This window comes from Corvus moneduloides, chromosome 6 (assembly GCF_009650955.1).
Source record: "Corvus moneduloides isolate bCorMon1 chromosome 6, bCorMon1.pri, whole genome shotgun sequence".
In the NCBI taxonomy this organism is placed as follows: Eukaryota; Metazoa; Chordata; class Aves; order Passeriformes; family Corvidae; genus Corvus; species Corvus moneduloides.
In genome coordinates this window covers 9,425,155-9,448,906 of record NC_045481.1, presented here as the reverse complement: position 1 = coordinate 9,448,906, position 23,752 = coordinate 9,425,155, and the positions used below count along the sequence as shown (strand labels likewise).

The following is a 23,752-nucleotide window of genomic DNA, read 5'->3' as shown; positions in this document are numbered from 1 at the left end:
CTTTCTTTATTTTCTCCTTCCTCTGTAGCTGAATGCACTTGATTATTCTGTTTTCCTGAGCATATGGAATCTCACTGCTGCCTAGCTACCAGAGTCTCTCTTTCCCCTTGGCTTTTTCCCTTCTTTCTGCCCTTCCTAGCTTGTCAAGAGGAGCACTTCTGCCTCCCCCTCAGCCCAGCCCTCCCAGTCTGCCTGCTTTTTTGGTTCCTGGACTCCTGAACACCAGCGCTTGCTCTGACTCCGTTATTTGGGGCTCCTCAGCTTGGCAGCAGTGGCAGCTGCACTGGTGGTTTTTCTGCAGTGGGAACGGAGCATTCCATAGGTAAAATGATAATGGTGACTTTCCTGTGGGGATGTAACTTGACAGTTTGCACCTGTTTTACAAATATTAGTGACTTTCAGCCTCTTCCAGTAACATACTTAACTATCGTAATAACATCATTAAGACAGGCAGACTTAGCAGGTGAAATAGTTTTAAATCAGACTGATAGTTAATTGAATATTGAGTTTTCATGGCTAACTTGGAGTCACTCTGAAACTCAGTTTATGGTGTGCAGGATGTGGTTTGCAGGGCAGATGGACTTTGAAGTGTCACTGTCTCTTTTCTGAGCTAAACTGCTTTGCTTGCTTGTGCTTGTCGCAGAATAAGGCATCCCACATTATCATTTGTGACAAAAATAAAATGTCAAGCCAAAATAATGCATCAGCAATATAGCTGCAGTGCTTGACCAGTTGATCAAGTAGCAGGATTACTGTGATGCTACTTTTAAATTCTCTATGAAACACTGAATTTTGGCTTTCTAAAACTTCCTTCATCCTTCCTGCTGGAGGATGAAAGATTTTTTTTTGGCAGGACATTTCAAAGGGCTTAGCCAGTATCTCACTCATCATCACTTAGTGCTGCTATTGGGTTTGCTTTCTGCTTTGTTTGGCTTTTTGTGTCCTCAGTGTTGGAGCTTGCTTATTAAGAAGCACTTGCCCTATGGAGTAAAGGATTCAGTGGATGATAATCAGCGTATAATGAATCTAATCTAAATGTTATTAGTGAAGCTTGCTGGACTTCAGGGCAAGCTTCAGAATGTCGTTTAATGATGTGTCTCAAGCAAGGCTTTAGGAGTTGCTCATTTCTACTGAAATTTGAAGTCACCATCTTTGGGTCAGAAATAGTCAGATCTCTCCATCTGCAGTGATGGAAAAACATGCATCTCAGATTTTCCCACTAAGTGCTATTTTAAAGGGCGCTGCAGTATCAGCCTGCTACACCTCTGAGAAGTATCACTTCAGAACTGATGTCAGTTAAATAAATCATAGTAACCCTGGGTTTAGAAGCCCATGTGTCCCTCCTCTGTTTAAAAATACTCATTGTGTAGGCATACCACTTCTGTACTTGGATGATTTCCACTGCATCAGTTAGTGCTGTCAGTGACCATTTAACTCACTAACAGTAGGAATAAGTAAATGCCCCCATGAGAAGTTGTTTGCTTGGCAATAGAGGTGTCAAGCCTTTGACTAAGCATCTGAAATAAAACCCAGCCGAAGTGGGAATGGATCCTCTGTGGATTTTCTAGATGTGCAATAAAATATGGAGCTGAGGGAGCTGGAATTGATGAAAAAGGTATGTCTGTGGGGATGGTGTGTTGGGTCAAAGGAAGGTAAGAGGAAAATGTAACCCACCTCAGAGCTTTTATTGCAAAGAAGGAATTATACTCACAGATGCCAACTTGTATTCAGACTGCTATACGCAATCAGGAGCAGGGAAATACTGAATTTCTCCCTCTTTCAGCCCTTCTCTTTCCTGTCAGATATTTGTCTGAGCCTAGTGCTTCAGATGAACCCTTGTTAGCCATGCCATATGTTTTATCTCTCATCTTTTCCACTTGCAAATATGTCTACCTCTTTCCTGGAGCAGCCTGAATGAGCAGAATGATTTTTGTACACCAGGAGCTGATACTGCAAAGCAAAATTTTAAGTAATCGATTTAAGTGTTACTTCAGTAGTGAAGAGCTAGTTAGCACCATTGTTTCATTACTTTGTAGTTTTAAAAATGTCTTTCTTACTTTTTCTTGACAGAACACAAATGAGACTAGAATTCTGTTTTGCTCAACCTGACTGTTTCATGCCTCTGTGTCTTGCTGGCAAATAAGTCCAACTTTTTTTTGCCTAAGGAGCGTGCTTAGATTGATGTGGTTCTGCCTGCTTTAGCTCAGTTAGCTCATGAAACAGAGTGGGGAAATATTGCTGGCATTCAGGTAGCTGTATTTTCAGTACATAGCTATCTGTGCAGTGTGCAGCCCAGGAACTGACATATTTCTGTATTAGGTGTTGACAGCCTTGCTTACTTAAAGATTAACCTACACAGGTTTTCAGCAGTTTGTCATATGGTACAGTTGTAAACAGCGAGTGGGGAAGTGCAGCAATATGTTCATCTGCTCTTGCTTTGTTTAACATCATTAGTGAGCAGAGCTGGAAATGGTATGTGGCAGGCTGCTGTGACTAGCTGTTATTCATATACATATATATATATATATATATGAAATATATCTAAAAGTCAGTTTCTGCACACTGGTCCTGGCTGCTGAAGCAATGTTCTTTGGCTAGAAAAGTGTCTTAAATCTACAAGATGAAGAGAACATGGAGCTGACATTACCCAAGACAATTTTGTAGCAGTAACCTCAGAAGCTGCTGGTTTGGGAGAGCAGAAAAAGTGGTTGGAGTGCAACGGTCAGTGCTTGTGAGGATCTGCCCTTTGGTGTTCCTTAAACTTGGAGAAAAATTACAGAGAAGTGTAGTGAAAATTCCTTCTTGGATACCTGCAAATTACTTGAATGGTTGAAGATGGGCCAGATTGGTTGCTTCTGTTAAATTAATAAAAGATAGCCGAGTAGAGGAACCACCTCTTGAGTCTCTACAGCATGAGGGAGCTCTTCTGATGTCAGGAGTATCTTTCAAGTTTGTTTTAGCTTGTCATTTTCTGGAGGTTGTTTTGAGTTTATCCCAAAGTGGCTTTGCCTGGCGTTTCTGTACTGTGCCTGAGTTCAGGTGAGCCTTGATTATTGCTTACTGATGCACAAAGCCTTGATTCCATACTTTGTGAAGTTGTGAATAGAGTTGGGGGCAAGCAACAAGGATGGTCAGAAATCAAGGAAACCTGACCTGTGAGAAGAGGTTGGAAGGATTAGGACTTCTTAATTTGAAAAGAGAAGACGGACTGGGGTGTGGTACTGGTTTACATCCAGGTAACAGCTGCCTCAGGAGAAGGAAATAAGCTCCCCTGCGTGTCTGCTGGTGAAGTGGGGGGAAAATAAGGAATGGGAGACATGAGATGTGAATTTTCTAAGAGTAAGAGTAGTTAAGAAACTGTCTAGTAAAAAACTGTGAGACGATGATGTTCCTAATATGTCAACACTGCTGATTTTTATTTCTGCCTTGATTTTAATAAGAGATAGTAAGAGAAAATTACAAGGTCAAAGTGAGAAGCTGAAATTCAAGTCTGAATTGCAAGATTATGCTGTGTGCATGAGGCAACACATGAACTTTGCCTCAGATTGGAGATACTTGCTCTCACAGTGTTGGTGAGGTAACATCCTTGCAATATTAGATGTGGTTTGACATTTTGGAACGTTTCAGAATAATGGGCTTCTATTGAAACTTTATTACCCTCACCCATTATAAAAATGCCATTGTTTGAGGCTGTGCATTGTGATCCAGATTAACTAATTATTTATTGAGGAAGTCAAAACACAGAAATAAGGAACATTAATTGTTTCTTCTTCCTGGCAGTGCTTCTCAGCAACATTGCTGGGACAGCGAAGCAAACAAAGGTTTGGTGCAGAACTTGTGTAATGGTACAAAGTGGGGAAAACGTTCATGTCCTCCAGAAGTTGTACATCCATCGCAGGAACCTAGGAAGCTGGGGGGGAGGAAGAGACCATGCCCTCGAGGTTTATCATATGTTTTATAAGTGGCTCCTTGGACAAAATTTACTCTAGAAATACAGATGGTGCCTGTCCCTTCCAAACCTTCATGATGTATTTAGACATTCCCAGTTTTCTCTTCAAAAATGTCTTTCTAAATCACATTTTGTTTTCCAAGTTGAATGCTGTTAGTGGAAGCAGACACCTTGTTGGCTTTTAATTTTGCTTGGGGTTTTGGGTAACAACTGCATTTTTTTCATTGTGCTACCTTTCTAATTTTAGAACCACAAATCAAAGAGCAATAGCAGTAATAAAAATAATAATGCCAACCAAGTTTATCCTGTGAGTAGTGGAAGGCTTGGGACAGGGTGCTGGAGGATGTGTTGTAGGACATCTGTCTATGTGTTGCCTGTTCTGATGAGTGATTGTCAGAGACTGAAGATAGTTCATGCCTCAAACATTGATATAAAGTTTTGCTCATTATAAAGAAGCTACAACCAAAGAAGCCTCCCTGAAGAGTGGGACTTTGAACTGAAAGTCAAACTGCTGATTAGATAAAGGGAAATCCATTGTTTGATCATCCCCACCTGAGATTGGGGTGGGGGAGAGCACAGCTCACAGAAGCCAGGTTTACAAAGACCACCCCCCATCCAATTGAGGCAGGGGAGGAGGAGGTTTTGGGTATGTGGTGCAACCTCTGGTCAGAGGCACTGAACACCCATCCTCTGTTACACAAACCGGCCCAGCTGTGGAACCCCAACGCCACAGGGCACATCCACGGGACCTTCATGTGAGAGGCTTGGCCCCACAGGACTGCACGAGGTGCAACAGACCCAGAGTCTGCTGTGAGAGACTGCCCCCCCCACCCCAGGGGGACATGCCTGGACATTGCGACTTGGCTGGAGGGTGTATAAACCCATCGGATTCTATGCTTTTGGGGGGACCAAGAACACCAGCTGGAGAGGATCAACGGAACATTGTTGCGATCCATGGAGTGGTGATATTTTCCTTACTCTGTCCCTGTCACTCTTTCTGTCCCCCCACCTATTTTCTATTTCTTTATTTCTTTCTCTCTCTCTCTCTCGTATTTACCATCAAATAAAACCCTTACTATTGTCACTGGCATATGGTCTCGTTTGCAGCTTAATTTGGGCAGAGGCATTTCTAAGAACCTTAAAACTGGATCATAACATTTATTGGCGTAGTCGGCAAGCGTACTATTCTCTGACCCCAAGTGCCTTTTGACAATAGTATGGTCTCCTCTGAGGAGATTATTTCCTGTGGTTTCCTTCTGTAGGGACACAGCTACTTCTAGGGATTCCGATGCAGCCCTCTCTAAGGGGGTTGTGGAGGTCAAGGTTTCTTCTGTGGGGACCCAGACTCTTGGGAATTCTGATGCAGCTTTCTCTGAGGATGTTGTGGAGGTGATAGTAAACTGATTTTGGGTGTTTTAGTTTCCTTTTGTGTGTTTTGTTGTGAAAAGCCAGAATTGGCAGGTTTCAGTCCTGAGGCCCATTCTGCAGCTCTTATCTTGTGGGAAACCCCACCCCCCCAACAGACTGTGGTTTATTGTGGAGAACTAGAATTGGCAGGTTCCAGTCCTGAGGCCAATTCTGCAGCTGCTGCCTTGTGGGGATGGTGTTGTCCCTATGCAGGCTTAGCTATTTATCCTGCAGCTTCCTCTGTGGGGGCTATAGAGAAACTTCAGGGGAAAATGCCTGTCCTGAGTGGCCAGTGCGAAAAAATGTTTCGTTGTCCTTCCTTGGTTAATTTGTTAGTCAGTTCTCTACTCCTGGGGTGGACTTGGTTAAAAAAAAAAAAAAAAAAAAAAAAAATTTAGATAAAGAGCAATTGGTTATTAAAAGATGATTGATTACTAAAAATATGATTGGTTATTAAAAAAAAAAAGGGGTTTTAGGCAGTAGCATAGCTTGCTGCCGAACTCTATCTTGTCCAAAAAGAAAATCACTGGAACAAAAGGAGCAAACTGGTAAGCGAACTGCTCCAGGGCAAAAAGCAGAAGCCTGCTAAAACCCTGAAAAAAGAAAAAGCAACTCAAATGCCTGATTCACAGACTGCAACTCTTGCACAACTTTTAAAAGCAGTCTTACTCCCTCCGCTGAACAATCTGTTGGAGGAAACCCCACTGAAAACCTGTGGGAAACAACAAAAGTGCAACAAGGACTTCATAGAATAAAAGCTAGAACTCCACCTGAATAAGTTAATGCAAGTAACAACTTGTTTCACTTAAGCGTATTTTTCTGGGAAGTTTGTTGCTTTTCCCTTTTCTAGGAATGCCAAACATCCATGCATTGATGATAAGGAAAACAGTTTGAGAGCAGAGAAAGTGCAAGCAGCAAAATCACACCTAAATGTGATAACTATTGCTTCACGTAGACTCTGTCACTTTGTGTTAGCCACAAAAAATTTTTATTTCTAATCGGTCTAGTGGGCCAGATTTTCACTTTTCCTTTATAGGAACCTACCAACATGAGATGGAGCTGCATGAAAACCAAGGAAATTTAAAGTGTCACCATAATTGCTTGCATTGTCAGTTGGTTAATGTTTGTAATTTGTTTGTGTTTTCATTGCAAGTGACTTGGTAGGAGATCAAATATTAGTTTAAGCATTCTACATATTCTTAAGTTTAATTTGTCTTACTTGTTTTATCTTTTTACTGAAAAATGGTGTGGCTAAGGTCTTACGGATGTATAATTTGTCTCAACCAATATTATCCTGAGAGTTGGTATAAGAATTTTTACATATTTGAAATCCTACAGTATGTACTAACCTTCCCAGTTCTGCCTCAGAAGGCTTCAAAATTATTATAATCTGGCTAAATTTTTTGGATTTTCTGGTTAGTGAATTAAAGAATCTTGATAAAACACAAGCAAATGCTACATAAGAAGTGATCGAATCTCCCTTCCTAAACCAGGGGGGCTACAGGAAAGCCTTCTACCAGCTCTCAAACTAATGTACTGTTGAATTTCATGCCATCAATTTCCTCACTAAAATTCAAAAGAAAACGCTATTTGAAAACTAAATTTGAAAGGGAATTAATTTAATTTTTAATCCCACCAATAATAAAAAGCCACACTTTCTGGTTTGTGTCAAGATTAAATGACAACAGTGCTATAATCTGTCTCCTGGAAAACAGAGCGTAGCCCTGATGTAAAGATATGTTTGCACGAGAACATTTTGTATGGAAATGTTTTGTGTGTTAATCTTGTATCATAAAAATGAATCCTTCATAATGTGTAGAGTTATCCAGCAGAGAAAGAATATTACCTATGAAACTCTTCTAACTATATGTGAATGCAGTCAAGAAGAAAGCACACATCCTCAACCAATCCCTTCACATTTATTCCAGGGTGCAAAGTCAATCAATTATACCACAAGAGCTGGGAATCCTCTTGAAACTTGGCTAATTGACACATGTTAATACATGTACCTGTTCAGGATACCCCTCTGTGGAATTTAAAAATGAAGACCTGCTGCATAATTCTATAACTAATTTCGAAACATACTGAACCAACAGCTAAGAGATACAATACTGTGATATCCCTCACACCCACTATGCATTAAAAAACACTGATTCCTGGGATTCACGGGGTGGAAGCACTGACTAATGAAAATTGAATTGATGATTACAATTAAATTTGCATTTTGACATTGTTGGACACTGTAAGATTACTTGTGTTGTTGCTTCTACTGTTTCTATCCTTTTTCCTGTTCTCTCTCCTCATCACCTCTGTGGACAACCCACAAAGTGAAGAGGACCTCTAGGAAAGAGACATTTATTATGATGTTTGAGTCACGGGGTGGCTGTCAGAGACTGAAGACAGTTCATGCCTCAAACATTGATAAAAAGTTTTGCTCATTATAAAGGAGCTACAACCAAAGAAGCCTCCCTGAAGAGTGGGACTTCGAACTGAAAGTCAAACTGCTGATTAGATAAAGGGAAACCCATTGTTCAATCATCCCCACCTGAGATTGGGGTGGGGGGAGAGCACAGCTCACAGAAGCCAGGTTTACAAAGACCACCCCCCATCCAATTGAGGCAGGGGAGGAGGAGGTTTTGGGTATGTGGTGCAACCTCTGGTCAGAGGCACTGAACACCCATCCTCTGTTACACAAACCGGCCCAGCTGTGGAACCCCAACGCCACAGGGCACATCCACGGGACCTTCATGTGAGAGGCTCGGCCCCACAGGACTGCACGTGGTGCAACAGACCCAGAGTCTGCTGTGAGAGACTGCCCCCCCCACCCCAGGGGGACATGCCTGGACATTGCGACTTGGCTGGAGGGTGTATAAACCCATCGGATTCTATGCTTTTGGGGGGACCTTCACCACCAAGAACACCAGCTGGAGAGGATCAACGGAACATTGTGATGCATGGAGTGGTGATATTTTCCTTACTCTGTCCCTGTCACTCTTTCTGTCCCCCCACCTATTTTCTAGTTACTTTCTTTCTTTCTCTCTCTCTCTCTCTCTCTCTTATTTACCATCAAATAAAACCCTTACTGTTGTCACTGGCATATGGTCTCGTTTGCAGCTTAATTTGGGCAGAGGCATTTCTAAGAACCTTAAAACTGGATCATGACAGTGATATAACTCAATACAAGTACATAACTCAAAACAATAACTGGAGCTGCAGGTAGGATGACAGGCTGTGACATTCCCACTGTTTCCTTTGGAACTGGTTGGCAGCAGGAAAAGATTAGGGTGTTGGTTATGTGGGGGGAATTTATGCCTGGTTATGCTGGGAACTGGGAAAGTTTGGGAGAGCTTTGCTTTAGGGTACACTGGTTCTCAGTGTAAGCCTGCATCCATAATGCAGATGGCTCAGAATCAGGATAAAAATCACTTCTGTCTGTCAAGGTCAAACTAAAAGTCTTGAGTAAGCATACTCTTGTGTAAACTCCAAAGTTCAGGATATTTAAGGCTTGGACTGTACACGTCTTTGGCCTTGACCCTTTCAGTGAAGCCCTTAAGCATTCTCACAATATGAATAATGATAGTGATCTCTGAAAGATAAGACTGACTAATAACACTAAAACTGTTAATATTTAATGAGTAATGTTGAAATGAATGTGCAGAAGTTTTCTTTTATTATTCTTGTCAGTGGAGCTTAATAATGGGAAGCAGTTCTATTTCTGACTTCTGCCAGTTTGTCCATAAATGTACTGTGTCCATTAAGTCCTCTTCATTTATCTCAGTTGATCCATTTCTAGTAGGAGTCACAAAGTATATTTCCTAGCTCTCTTCCTTTTGAAGGTTAATAAAATTTACAACAATTTTATGATTTTGCATCATTATGAAAGCTTCAAATCTGATTTTCCTTTTTTTTTGTGGAGAAATTATGCTCAGAAAGAGTGCTTTAGGGATTTAAATGGTGCTGTTTACTTTCACAGCTATAATGTGCAGAACGTGTGCAGGGAGTGCAAGCTAGAAGCAGCTTGCTGTACATCAGAGTATCTGAAATGTCATGCTAACAACATAGGCAGAATTTAAAATTAAAAATGGCATGGCTCTTTCAACGAGCAGGCTTTGTAGCTACTGTTGTTGCACAGTCTTGTTCCCTAGATGCTGAGCATTATGTAATTGATCTGGCTGTGGTTTTCCTCACTGGTCTCATCCATGCATGGCAGAAAACCTAGTAATCTGTAAATTGTGTGGGGGAAAGAGCAGGTTAGAGCCTGTCCCCTGTCATTTGATATTTGAGTGCCCCTGCATGTGCCATATATTAGTTTTATTTTCTACCGTGACACCTAGCTATGAGGAAAGAACTCTCCAGAGCATCTTAAAAGACATCTTCTATTAAAGAGGGAAAGAGTTAAGCAAAATGCAGACAGTAGATCTCACAGCTGGAGGTAAAAGCAATATACATGAATGTCTCTCATGCTTTAATTGGAAGAGAAGCGTAGGAGTGTGGGGCTTAGCTTCCCTTGCAAGAATGTTTTGTAGCGGAGTGCTTGTGAAGGCTGAATGGGGAAAGAGAAGGTAGGTGGAAAGTGTAAAACTCTGTCAAAGCTATGACAAGTGTTTGGCAAACGCCCGGAGAAACAAATGACTGTAATGCTTAAGTTTTGCGTAGAATTCCCTGCAGGTCATAATTTTCCCTGAGAGGAAACAGAAGGTGATACTGGACAAGGTCAGACAGCCCATTGTGGTGCTGAAGGTGTGTGTGACGGCCTCCTGTGCAAGACCAAATTTGAGAAAAAGAAGCAGGTCAGGCAATGGACATAGCACCCAATTAGTGTCCCTACAGAAAGTGATGTGGTATGAGCTCGAGTTCTGTCTTTCTGGTGCTAGGCAAAAAGGGCCCAGTTTAGGACAGCTTTACCAGCCCTGTCTCCATGGAAAAAATTCACCCTGAGTAAAGGAATTCCGGAGAAAAGACACACCTGAAAACTTAAGTGCAAATTCAGAAATGTGTTGTTGCAGAAAGACCAGCACTCTGGAGTGTCTCAGGGTTGGCTCCATGTAAATGCATCCTCTCATGAATTTTACTGAAGTAAAGAGGTTTGTGAAGTTAGATTTTGTTTGATTTATTTGGGCCCATGTCCAGAACCAGCTTGGCCTATATTTTGGCCTAATGAGCAGGTGGCTGGGATGCCACCAAGTATATTGTTGGTTCTACAGGAAGCACATAGGGATTGATGAGTGTTTCTGTTGTGCTCTTTGCCTGGACCTGTCCAGGAGCCCAAGCAAAGCATGGGAAAGCTGCTGCCCAACTGGCTTTTTGTTAAAGAACTGGCTGTGCTTTTTATAGGAGCTGAGGATGACAATTACTTGAATTAATATTCAGAGTCTACAGTTTGATAGTGATGTTTTGTTTTGCCTCAACTGCCCTATGCTTTCAATTAGATCCTTACCCTTTCGCTTTTAGAAAAAAACCCCAAAACAACAAACAAAATCAAGCCCAGCAAGCTGTTTGATACTGCTTGTACAAGATGTCTGTGGTGTTCCAACTCCAGAAATAACCTTGTTTTAATATCAGGCAAAGCCATTCTTGCATTCAAACACAGAGAGGTTGTAATTAAGCTTTGTGCGCTGTTACCTGACAAGAGATGCTTTTTAAGTGTGAACCACACACATCATTATTAGTGGAGTTGGCCGATTGCCCATCAAAGCACTGATTATTTTCTACAACAGCTACTCCAGTTCCTCTGCTTTCAGTTTCCTGTTATCTCACATGGACATCAACAGTCACTTTGCCAAATTTCTTAGTAAAATCATCACCCTCCAGACTCACAGGAAGAGGATTTATCAGCACTACAGCAGTTAATTGCTTTAGGTAGCATATGCCACTGTCCTTTGAACAGTGGAGGTGCAGGAAGGTAATGCATACTGTCAAAGTGAACCAGTTTGAAAGTGGTTCTGTCTTGGTGCAGAAGTTAAGGCAATTAGTAACAGATTTAGTATCTTAGATCTGCTTATCAAAATGCCGCAGAAACGTGCTACTGAGGTATTTTGAGAAATGCTATACTTCTAAAAAGTGGCATTTTCTGTTCATTGTTTATATGCTTTGCTCAGCTTGGCCTTTTTGGGTGCAGTTACTCATTGAGTGTTAGTGCTTAGTTAGCTGCTTGAACACACAATTCCTGAGTAAATTTGTCCTTTGTATCTCATTCTCTTTCATGTATGTTTCCCAGAGGAGCTCCTGCAGCCAGATCTGTTGCAGGAGTAATTATTTCATCAGGATTTAATGTATATCTTGATTGCTCTTTGAAGACATTCTCTTGAGGAGTTTTTATAATTTCAACAAGGGATCATAGCATGTAAACAAGAAAATAAACATTATCTTTCATATTAATCAACAAGACAATTAAATAGTAACCAGGATTGTTAATTGGTACTTGGAGATAGATAGATACTAATGACTGTCTTGAGTTCCACAATGACAGTACCAACAGGTAGAGACTTTTCTGCACAGTAAAGCTGCATATAATTTAGGAGTCATTACAGTTTAATGTGCAGCTGCAACCACAGTGAAGTTGTGCAACTGTGTTCCCAGTGTCCTATTTCAGCATATGGTTTCATACTGAATGAAGTATTAGCAAGGGGATTTGAGATTTAGGCAGTTAAATGAGTTCTCATTGCCACCAGACCCTTGAGGTTCTGTATAAACCCATGCTTGTGGTATTTTGCTTCACTGTGGGATGCAGTTCCTGCTGGTTTCAGGATGCAGTAGGAGTCAAAAGCTGCTTCTTTCCTCAGAGGCAAAAGTCCAACTCATTCCTCAAAAGACAGTGGCTTTGGGCTCCCTCTGAGTTTGGAACTATAGCCTCATTTTTTCATCACAAGAATCTTTGTCTTTTTCTAAGTACTGTAGTGTTTATAGAGGGAGAAGGAAGCACATAGGGGGTCTGCATCTTGAGAAGTGGAAGTAAAAGGGTTCAGGAGTTTAACATACAAGTTTTGGAATATAGAGAAAAGGACTGGGGGTTTTGGAGATCTGTGTTGAGAGTCCTAGCTGTTGTACTAATTAGCTGTCTAATTTAGACTCAAGTGTCCAGTTTTGCTCCTCAGACACAACCAGTTCTTTGTACTGTTGCTCATTTGAAGCCAATAGTGCTTCAAATGAGTGCTTTAAAAGCTGGAAGAAACTGTGCAGCCCTTCTGCTCTTGGTGTTAATTTTTATTTCTAACCTACAATAAATACAAGCAAAGAAATAGCTTCCCTCTCTGATCAGCTTACCAAGCTGTCTTAAGCCTGAGGCTGCCTGACAATGATGACACGATTCATGGCAAGGTTAGGCTTCTAGATTTACCCTTAATTCGTTATGACAGGAAAATACTGCCTTAGTTTCTCTGTAGGTCTGTTGCTTATAATACCTCACAGATGCTACTTCCAGTTTGATCTCACTGAAAAGTACTTGGAGATCTTGGGCTGAAAGACAAGATGAAAATGTAAAGTAGTCATTGTATAAAGATACTTAATAATTTGTTCAAAGCGACGAGCCCTTATTTTGCAAGCATGGACCAGAATAGTGGTTTGTCCTCAGAAGACCTGCTGGCATCAGTGGACTCAGGGTGTCCAGAGATGCTGGCAGTGGGACATCTTGGCTTTTGCTGGCCTAACAGTCATTCAGAGTAATGCTAAAAGGTATGTTGGATGCTTTTATGATCATTATCTGTGGATGGACTATCTACTGACAGTCTCAGTGTTGGATCATACATGTCGTTTTCAGGTGGTAAAGCTCTCCTTGACTTTGAGAGAACTGAGCTTTCACCCTCATTGCCATGCCCAGTTGCCAGCATGTGCTTGCTGATGTATATATTTTATTCTGCTTAATTCTGCAGGGTGATTTTTATTTTCCCATGTTGTGTTTGATGTAGAGAAGAGTTTCTGTTTTTGTTTCTTGCTCTGTTGTTTGGTGTTGCTGATGGGGAATAGCAGAAAAAACTGATTATGTTCCTATTTTTATTCACAAGGAAGAATGTTACAATTTTAATTGTATGTTCTAATTTTTCCTCCTTCATCTTTTATGTTTTGAAATTCTACATTTCAAAAGCAGGATCATTATCATTCAGCACGTTAAAGCGTGTCTTTTTAATAGCTTTCCATTTTAATGTGAAAGAATGGGATTGGGGAGGAAAAACCAATCTGTCTTGAAGGAAATTTTCTGTTATCTAAAGATTTTCTGTGCTGCCAACAGGAGAGGATCTTGAGCTCGGCTGACTTGGAGTGCTATCCTCTGTCTTGAGTAACTTGTAGAGTACAAAGAACCACTTTCATAATGTTATCACCAGCAAAGTCCATCTGGTTCTGCCAGTGACCAGGGGATTATTTCAGCTTTTTATTACGTCAGTGAGATGTTAGTTTTTAGGATTCAGATGTCAAGCTGTTGGGGGAAAGAAGGGCAAATTAGATTACAGTTGAATTTCTGTTGGGAGAGAAATTAACTGAATATTTTGCCAGTAATTTTTCTACCCATGTTTCCTCTATTAATGTCCTGATGACTTGTCCTTATGAAATCAGATTAGAATGCAGTGACTTGATTTGTAAAACAGGCAGTGATGACAATGAGGATCTGTTTGTCTGGTTCAGATTCCTGTTAACGCCTAAGTAACACTGTCCTTTCTTGCTATTACTTTTATACAGAGCAGCACAGAAGCTTAACCTGTCTTCGAAGAGAAAGAAATACCATCCGCCCCTGCCACACACACACGACTTCTCTATTTATGCTACTAACTTTAGTGGCATCCTGCAGCTCTGTCCTCCCCCAGCACCACCATGCCTTCTGAGAGCTGTGTCCAAAATCAAGGACAACCCTGGCATTGGAAAGGTAACTTCGGATTTCAATATTTTAAAATATTTTTCTAGACAAATTTTAACCGGGCTGGAAGCTTTTGGCCTAGAACTGAGTTGGATAGACTCAAGCAAAGGGTCTTGGGATAGACAGAGAGCCACATCCATTTGAATGTGCCTGAGTGCTGTTATCTCCTGTGGACTTTGCAAAGAGTAAGAGACAAAATTTCCTTTGGTATCCAAACCCATTCAGTCCAAACCCAGTGCCCATACAGGCTCCAGCTGTGGAAGAAATAGTCTCTGTGTTGCCAGCAGGACTCAGCCACTGGTGCTGGTACTGTCTCTGCTGAGGTTAAGGAGAGATGCTGAGGGGGCTTTGTTTCCCTCTGCTTCATGTGTCATTGTAAGAATATGGAAATGGAGTAGCAGTCTCACCAACTTAGGAAATGCAGCACCTTTGAAATTGAAAAACTGGTGCTAAGTTTATCTAAAATTAATTACAATACAACCCAATTACTTGGAGCTTTATTCATATTTATAACTGTTTAATCACCCACACAACAGAGTCTGAATACTTATTTACATAGGCTACAAGAGATTAGTGTTTGAAGATAGAATTGAAGTAAGTATGTAATGTGCACAGGAGAGCTAAAATATGCACCTAGAGTAACTATACGAATCAGCATTAGCATAAAGAGTTTGTCAGCCTAAATACCTAGAGCTGACACTTGTTCACAGATAATACTCCATATTTCCTAACTGACTTTGTGCTTAATGGAAAATAAAGGAGTGATTTGGGCTATTTTAAGCAGGTGGAAATTCACAGATGAAAATGTGTTGGTTTTTTTCTCTTGCCTTTTCAGTGTCTTAGAAAAGAGGATGTAGTATTAAGTGATGGAATACAGTAAACCTGGCACAGTAATTTAGACATTACCAGGTGGAGGAGGGTTTGCTGAGGAATGTCCTTTCTATGTCTGTTTTTTAACAAAACCCATTTGTTGTGCCTGGTTTTTTTCTGTGAGACTTAGTACTTGGCTGTGGCACCAGGAGTAACAGGAAGCATGGCACTTCTGAGGCACTTTGCCTTAGGAAGACCTTTAAAGTATGATTGTATATCCTTGTGCCCACATTTCAATAAAACTGTCTCTGCACTTGTGTGCCTGCAGCTGTGTGTAGCCAAGAGACTTCAGGCTTTTTCCTGTGCTTTGAGGGTGGCTGGTGGAGCTTTCCAGCATGACTTGTACCTCATGGAAAGCACTGCTTTATCTGGCGTCTTCAAACAGATTAACAAAGTCTATGATCAAGTGCATGATTTCAGCGGGCTGGAGATAATATTCCTTGGGTCATGTGCTCTACATATTTTTTTAGTGAGTAGAGCAGGGAACTTTCCAAGAGAAAAGCTCGACCAGGATGCCAAGGATATGGTAGGACCCTGAGCAGTTCAGCTGTGGGAGCTTCTCCTTCAGCACAGGATTTGTCTGTCTGTTGACTCTCAAAATGCCTGCTACTTAGCTCTCAGCTGAAAACATTAAAAACATAGAATCACAGAATGTCCTGAGTTGGAAGGGACCTACAAGGATCACAGAGAATTGAAGATGCTGTTTACTGTTAGAGATACTGAAGATGCTGTGATTCTTGGGGATGGTGCTGTGCAGGGCCAGGAGTTGGACTCAATGATCCTTGTGGGTCCCTTCCAGCTCAGCATATTCTGGGATTCTGAGAGGGTTCCAGCTGTGTCCTTCTCACCAAATCCTTGTTAACCACAATTTGGAAGAGTCCTGTGCTTTGCTGGAGAGGATAAGAGCTCTCTGCTAATTGAATTAGTTCTTGAGTTAGGTTTTAGAGCATCCAAATGGTGATGGCATATGCTAGTTACTGGTTTTAATGCTCCTCGAAAACCAAAGTAGCTATGCATTTCTGAAACACAGAGTAAGATATGCGGTACCAACTAAATGTCTCTTAACCCATTCCTCTTTTGCAACTTCATAAATATCAGTGTTTGCCCTTAAAAAGCCCTGCAGCAATACAGATTTTTCTAAAAATGAGTCCGCCCAAATGAAATTTCATGTGTCCGAATTCTTAGAACTTGTGATCAAAGGAGAAGTGTCACTTCTCTATAGGTGTTCTTTAGTACTAAAAATTCATAGTTTCACCTTTTCTGAGCGATGCCAGATAGCTTTTGGTAGCATTTAGCTCACTATGCATTAGCACTCTCCATTATTTCCTACTCATTAGCTTCTGCTGATCAAGATTTACTCAGCTGGTATCTCATGATGAGGGTGATGGGAATAAAGTAATTACTTTTCTTCCTCACTGCTTTAAGTATCACAGCAATGGAGAGAGCAGTCAGTAAACCCTGGCAGTTGTGCTGTGGTCATCTGTTAACATCGGTCTGTGTTCTAACAGCTTTTTACTTTACACTCCTCCTGGTTATAATTTTCCTCGACTTTTTCTTGCAGCCTGTCCAATAATGAATATAAGATACACATATGAGACAGAATCAGTGATGAATTCTGGAGTCACTTTTTCCTACCACAGCATCTGTGGCTGTGGTTGATACTCTCCATGGTTTGTGTGATCATTCCCATTCCAGCAGTGTCCCTCACTATTACAGTGTGGTTACAGTGGGTTAAGCAGCTGGTGGGGCAGCCTTTGCCTCCCTCACCTCTGAGAAGTTGTTCTGTGAGAAGGAAAAATAGAAGTAACTAACTGGAAACCATGCAGTGTCCAAGATGCTTCAATGAGAGGAATGTGCCTCCCTTTATGAAAAAATGAAGAGATGAATGATATGCCAACTGTACCAAAATGCTATTTATTCTAAGTGAGTAATGCCTGAATACTACAGTGACTAATTACTATTTGTACATTTGTGCATTCTGTGCAGTCCCATTTCTCTCGTAAATCCACTGGAAGCTTAAAGTACATGTTGAAGCACGTACAACAGCAAATATGGCCTGCTTTCTGTATTGTCTCTGCAGTGGTAATTCTTAACATTTTTTCCATCCACTGATACTCAAGATTGGTTCAATATATTGTAGGAGGCACAGAAACAATGTGGAAAATGGGAAATCATTTTGGGGCCAACAGAGAAATAAGAGTTATTCTGAACTGGGTGGTGGGACAGTTGAATCTAAGGAACTGATTGAAGGTAGCATCTGGACTATCTTGTGTTCTTCTGTGGAGTCTAGAACTGAACAGGTCCTGCCACTGGTTGTGGGACCTTGTCTTGAATGTTTGAGCACAACAGACATTTGGGGAAAGGAAGAGGCTTGAGTTCTTGCCTTTCATAAGCTGCATGACGACAGCAAATGCAGTTACTGTGTATTGTGAGCATTGCTGGGCGAGGCAGGAGTGTGGAGAGATCGTGATGGCCACTTCTCTCACTTGCACTCAGTTATTGATTATTTGAGCCCAAGATGTAAATTTATTCTTAATTTCACATCATCATCTCCATGTATATCATCCAGTTCTTCTGCAGTGAAATTGATATATGGCTTTTATGGTTGAATACATTTGTTATTAGAGACTTCAGCAGAGAGCCCTTACATATCTTCTGCAATTTGTATTTATAATTTCTCACTGTTTTAAGTATTCTTCTGAAAGGTGGAAAATAAATGTCTTACTAATTTCTTTTGCATTTCAGAAATACCAATTTTTCTGCTTGTAATAATTTCAGCAGCAGTATGTGGACTTGTCCTATGATACAAATCTTTAATTAAGCCGTTTGCTTAATTTTGTTTAGTAAGATTGCAAAATGTTACACACTCTCATAGGTGCTTTCTGGGGTTGTCAATACTCAGGAATACCAACAGGGGAAAGTTTTTTTTTTAAAAAAAAAAAAGACAACAATTTAGAACAGTAGGTCTGCCTGGGACCTATGTTTCATATAATCAACAGTAATCAAACTCATGCACAAAGAAAGATGCCACTATCAGTTCAAACTGGATACTGAAAGGAATGTGCTCACTACTGATAAATGTTACGTAGCAAAACTCGTACCTTTCTCTTGAATGTGCCAAAAGCATCAGAGTCCAAACCATTTAGTTGAATCCCACTTAAAAGGCAGTGATCCAGTGCACTATGATTCTTGTAACTGAATCATTTTTGTGGTCTCTCTGGGTGTTATTAAATTTAATGTCAGAATAGTAGGAAAGACGTCTGAAAGCCATTTAATATTGTCACTGGAAAGAAGTTAGATTATGCTCAATTTCTGACATTAATGTGCTACTTAAGATAATTTATCATATTGTGGTATTAAGAAAGACATCCTTTTTACAGTGGCTGCTGTGTAGCATTCTAATGTGCTATTTTTCTTTAGCATGGTGGGAAGCCTTTTTCATGCAAAATGTTATTTTCTGGGGTTCTATTCAGCTCATTCTTTATAATACTGCATCACTTATAACAGCAACTATAAGTGCTTGTCTCTTCCAAGGATTCTGTCAATTTTTTTTATGTTAGGATGACAGAATCCTCCTATGTGAGACAATTGAAGTGGAGCATTTAAAGACAACCTGAATTGTCAGACATGTTTCTTGGACAGGTATATGCATACTGCTCTCCATTTATGAGTTTTAGACATTTACTTTCATTTATGCTTTACCAAGCCATCGCTGAGATACTGCAGTATGATTTACTGATCATGCAGGGTTTTCTTAAGCATGCTGTGTGTCCCATTCACTGGTTCTTACAATGGTTTGATGACGGATAACAAATAGGTACTTAATTTTGTCATTTTTACTGCTCCTCGTTCCCTAATGACTGAAGCGTTATTTCTGATATAAGTCATGTGTCACAGTAAGTACTTGCCTATTGATGTAGGTAGAACTGTATCATCCAAGGTACTGGCATCCCTGCCAAAATGCCTTGAACTGCTTAGACAAGAATGTGGAAAAGTGAGATAAAAATACAGAAGTTCTTGTACTTTATTTTCACCTTGAAAAAATGGAATAGTTTTTCTGCATGTTTTCTGAGTGTACAGAATTAATTCTCCTTTAGCAGAGTACAATATAGAAGAGATTTTAATTTTTCTTTTTTTTCAGGTTCTCCCAGGGGAGCTAGATAGTCTATGGTAGAGTGGCAATTTTGCATATAAATTTGCCATCCACTGGTAGTGGCAGTATATGAAAAGCTTGTAAGAGCTACCCACGGTAAACCAATTTAGCAAGGGTTATTTATCTGTCAGTTACAATTAAATCCATGAAAAATATTGGCTCTGAACTAGGACTTTTGTAATTTGATTTACACTGTAGTTGAAAAATAAGTGATTTCATTGGAAAATGGTCTTTATTCAATGGATTGTGAATTCTTTGTAATTTCTTGGTGAGAAATCTTAGTTCGGAATGGTGGATGTCTAAACATAGTTATTTAATTAACCTGCTGTTACACGCCATTTTGTGAACATTGGACAAAATTAACTTCCTGGCTGCACGATGCCTGTCAAGGATGCATGTTTCTAGGGAATATTTAGTGTCCATTCAAATTTGTTATAATGACATTTATTGCTAAAGACCAAATAGCTTGTTCATTTAGGGATTATGATACTGCTGTAATGCAGAATATGACCAGCATTTTTAAAATGGATTCCAGTATAGTGCCAGCACCTTCCCAAAATGCAGACAGATAAAGTAAGAATTTATTTTAGTAAAAAAGGCTTGAGCACATGTATTTAAAAATTTTACATGCTTTTTAATCCATTCCTTTTATTTTTTTCCTTCTCATTATGTCTAATATGAAACTTGACAACTATGTAAGCATCAGATGCTAACAAAGCATCACTACAAAAACATAAACACTGCACATCCATTGATTTCAAAGGAGGTACCATATGTTACAGTTATGCCTGTGCTAACATACTTGGCTGGGTTAGGATCCTAATTTCCTCAACATTCAAAATGCCATGGAGCTAGTCATTACCTAGTGAATTACTGGAGTCTTCTGTGTCTACATGTCTGCCCCTAATTAAACCATGTAGAGTGTTTGGCACCCTTCACTGAAAGATGAATGACCAATTTTGCAAGATACATATATATATGTGTGTGTGTGTGTATGTGTGTGTAAAATTTTTTGTATTTGTTGTCTGAAATGTGGTAGAGGTCTGTGACAGTCTTAAGAACAGAATTCAAATTATCTGGTTCTTTAAGTGTCAGATGGTCCTTCCCCTTTCTCTGGTGTCAGAGTTTAAAGCCTTTCCATCTCTCTTGATTATGGGATAATAATCTATGAGAACCTGATTGTCAATCTCCTGGCTGTTTCTGTCTTAAATTATGTAGGATTGTGTCATTGTCTTTTGTTGATCACTGGTTCTTTTCTCTGCAAATTCAGCCTTGGACATGATTTTTTTTCTGGGACAAGGCATGCCTCACTGATCTTGGAGGAGTTCTTTAACGTGCAGCTTTGTGATAGTTTCATTCAATTCAGATCCAAAATATATGGGCCTTATTAGATAAAATTGCTAGTTGTGACCATCAGTCTCACCTTCAGCTGTCAGAGAGTTACTTCAGGTTTTGGGTTTCACAGATTTTTGGTCTGTCTTTTGCTTTTTCCAGACCTGCTTTCTGGCACTGACCAGATGCTCTGCACTGTGTTGATGAGCCCTGAAGCCAGCCCATTATTTTGGTTGCTGTCACTCCTCTGTCCTGTTCTCCTCAACTCCAGCTGGTTCAGTATCTTGGGGAGATCTGGAAGTTACAAGCCCACACCAAGGGGTCACATGGGATTGGCAATGCTGGAGAAGGTCTCAGCATGGGAACAGTGGCTGCGACGTGACCGTGGGGCAGAAGGTCTCTCCTTGTGACCCTTTGGTGTGAACTGGGGAAGCCAGTATCAAAGGAGGAGGAGGAGGGCTGCAAGGGGAGGAAGGGCTGCTACGAGCCAGGATGTACATCCCTGAGTTTCTGAGATATTTTAGTGTTCAGGTGAAAATTGTTAAATATACATCTAGATTTGACTTCCATAAAGGTTAAAGATCTCAAGGTCTAGAGTTTTGTCTCAGGACTCCAGCAGGTTACTGATATTTGAGTGGACCTGTGATTCTCTAGTGATGTCATGTTTCTAAAAATAATGGGGTTTGTCCCCAGAGTCCTCCACACAGCCTTGTCTTCCCCACAGAAGACTTTTCTTTTTCCCCCTTTTTTTTTTTTTTTTTGGAAATCTGCCCTTTTGCCAATTTGTCTCCTTAAAATCCCGCGTGTTTACATAAAACTGGTGTGATTTTTGTTTTTATGCTTCAGCATCTATCCCTTAGGTTTGCCCTCGCATAGCTAGAGCAAATGAATTCTAGTGGCTGTTTTCTTTTGTTGCCTTTCTTTGTCCTGACATCCACTGTAAGCTGACAGATAGACTTAAAAAAAAAAAATTCCTTGAAAAAGTTTTTCTCAGTTTTCCTTCCCCCTCTCAGGCTCAGTTTAGAGGCATAGAAAGGCACAAAATTAATTTCTGGGCATAGGCAGCAATGTGGGATACACATCATAAGGTCGTCTCAAGACAGCTCTGAAACTCTCTCACCCTTGCCAGTGTAGGTTAAAATTACAGCCATTGTTGTGCTGGGTGAGGGGCCTCTGACCTTATGCCACCCATTTCTAGAGGTTTTCCAAATTAGGTGCTTGTTTATTTATTTTTTTTTAATTCTTTATCTTATAATGACATATTCAAGATACATTTGCCATCTTCTTTTCCCAAGCACTTTTGATTTTAATAGGATTTCCTTCAGCAATTCTGCTGACCTCCTGGTTTCTGCAGAAACACGAATTTGGAAAAGTTCAGTAATGCAGTGTGAACCCCCAGTGTACAAAACCCACCAGATCAGTCAGTTAATTAATGAGATGCTTCAGTTATTTCTATGATTTAGGCTGTCTTCAGGCACTGAGAAAAATGTTAATGATGTGCAAATATTGTGATATTTATGTTTCTTTTATTTTTATTTGCAGAAATTGAACTCAAATACAAACCTAGCCTCTTTTTCTATCAACATCCTCATTAAAATAGAGCCTCTATCCAGTATTCAATGCCTGCATGAATGTCTATGTACAAGGTCTTACATCCTTCATAATTATAAACTTCCACTTGTAATTCTTTTACTTTGAATCGTTCTCTGCATTGAAGAAAAAACAACAAAGGGGGAAAAAAGGTAGTAATGATACCTACTTTTAGCAAAAAGGGTCATTCCCATCTCAGGATGGATGTCTGTCTTAGCTCTCCTTAAGGAATCTAAAAGTGGTGGAGTGCCCTGAGCCTGAGATGACTTTTCTGAAATCACCAAATTTGTATTGTCTTTTCTTTTTTGTGTTCTCTCTCTCTCTCTCCATTCACCCCCAGTCCTCTCTTCAATTCCCGCCCCCCCAACCTATTCTTTTTCCTTTATTCTTCCATTTCTTCATTCATTCTCCTCTAAATTGCTTTTCTTGTGTTTCCTTGCTTTGTAAAAATGTTAGCAGTAGCTGGTACCGCTGCAGTTAGAGCTGACCCCAGAAGGCTGGACATATTGTGGAATAATTGCCCACGAAGGGTGATCCTGAATGGGCCTGAAATTAATTGCACTTAATTCTAGTAATTCATTTTCATAAGCAAATAAAGCATTACAGTGCAGTCATTGATGATTTTCTCCCTAGTTATGGGCCAAAGTTACTTTCAGATTTACAGGCCCCGTGTTATCCTGAATCCTCCCCTCCCTGCAAGCCCTTGTTTCTGGATGATTTCCTGCACCACGTATTGCTGTCTCTACAGGTGAGCATGCCTTGTGTGTGAGAACTAGATAAAGAGACCCAGGAGAAGCTGCAGTTCAATTGATCCTTGAGGCAAGAGCCATGCTGGCTCTATAGTACTCATACGACCCTGTTTTCCTGCAGTATTAACTCCAGAAGAATACTGGGATGAACTTCAGAGATGAGAATATAAACCTGTCACTTAAGATTGGTCCTCAACCACAGGCATGCAGGAACTATGAGAAGAATAAACAGTATTACACCAAACCTTTCCTTTATACCCACAGAAGCATGTGCGTGCACCCAGGATCTGCCTGCTCTTAGGTTTTGCTCTTGTGAAGGGACATGTTTGAGTGATCTTTGTGCTTGATGGTACTTCCATGAGCATTTCTGCTTTATTTCTGAGTGAAATCAGTCTGGCTCAGCATCATGAGTGAGTGTGACACATTATAACGCTACAATTACTGATAGATACCACTTACAGATATATTTAGTGGGCGGGGAAACTAAATGTGAAATCAGTGTTTTTCTACTCTAAAATCAGCTTTTATACACAAAACACTAAAAGAGGAACTCCCTCAAGCTGCTTTTCTCTCCCCCATCCCATTTGTCTTGAAAGCTCACTTCCACTGTAAAAATTAAGATGACCCTTGAGACCTGTTAAGTTTGGGATCTGATTCATCATGGAAAGCTGTTTTAGTATGTTTCTGATTCAGAGAGGTGGTCTTAAAAAGCTAGTTTTTCACACAAGGATTTTCTGTGGCTGAAGCCATCATTGTGTTTAGGAGGAGCAATGCTCTGATGGAGGTAACTTGCTGTTTAAGTCAGGAGCAAACCAGTTTTCCTCTTATCCAAGCTCTGGCTGCTATAATCTAATAAT

General features: G+C 40.4%; 1 protein-coding gene across 2 annotated transcripts in view; it reads left to right on the top strand.

Moving 5' to 3' along the window:
• Window positions 1–23,752, top strand: part of KIF26A (kinesin family member 26A) — a 100,803-nt gene that overhangs the window by 59,085 nt on the left and 17,966 nt on the right. For both annotated transcript variants that reach the window (XM_032111735.1, XM_032111734.1), the window contains exon 5: window positions 14,027–14,210. In XM_032111735.1, the coding sequence (XP_031967626.1) occupies window positions 14,027–14,210 (184 nt within the window). The remainder of the gene's footprint in view (window positions 1–14,026; window positions 14,211–23,752) is intronic.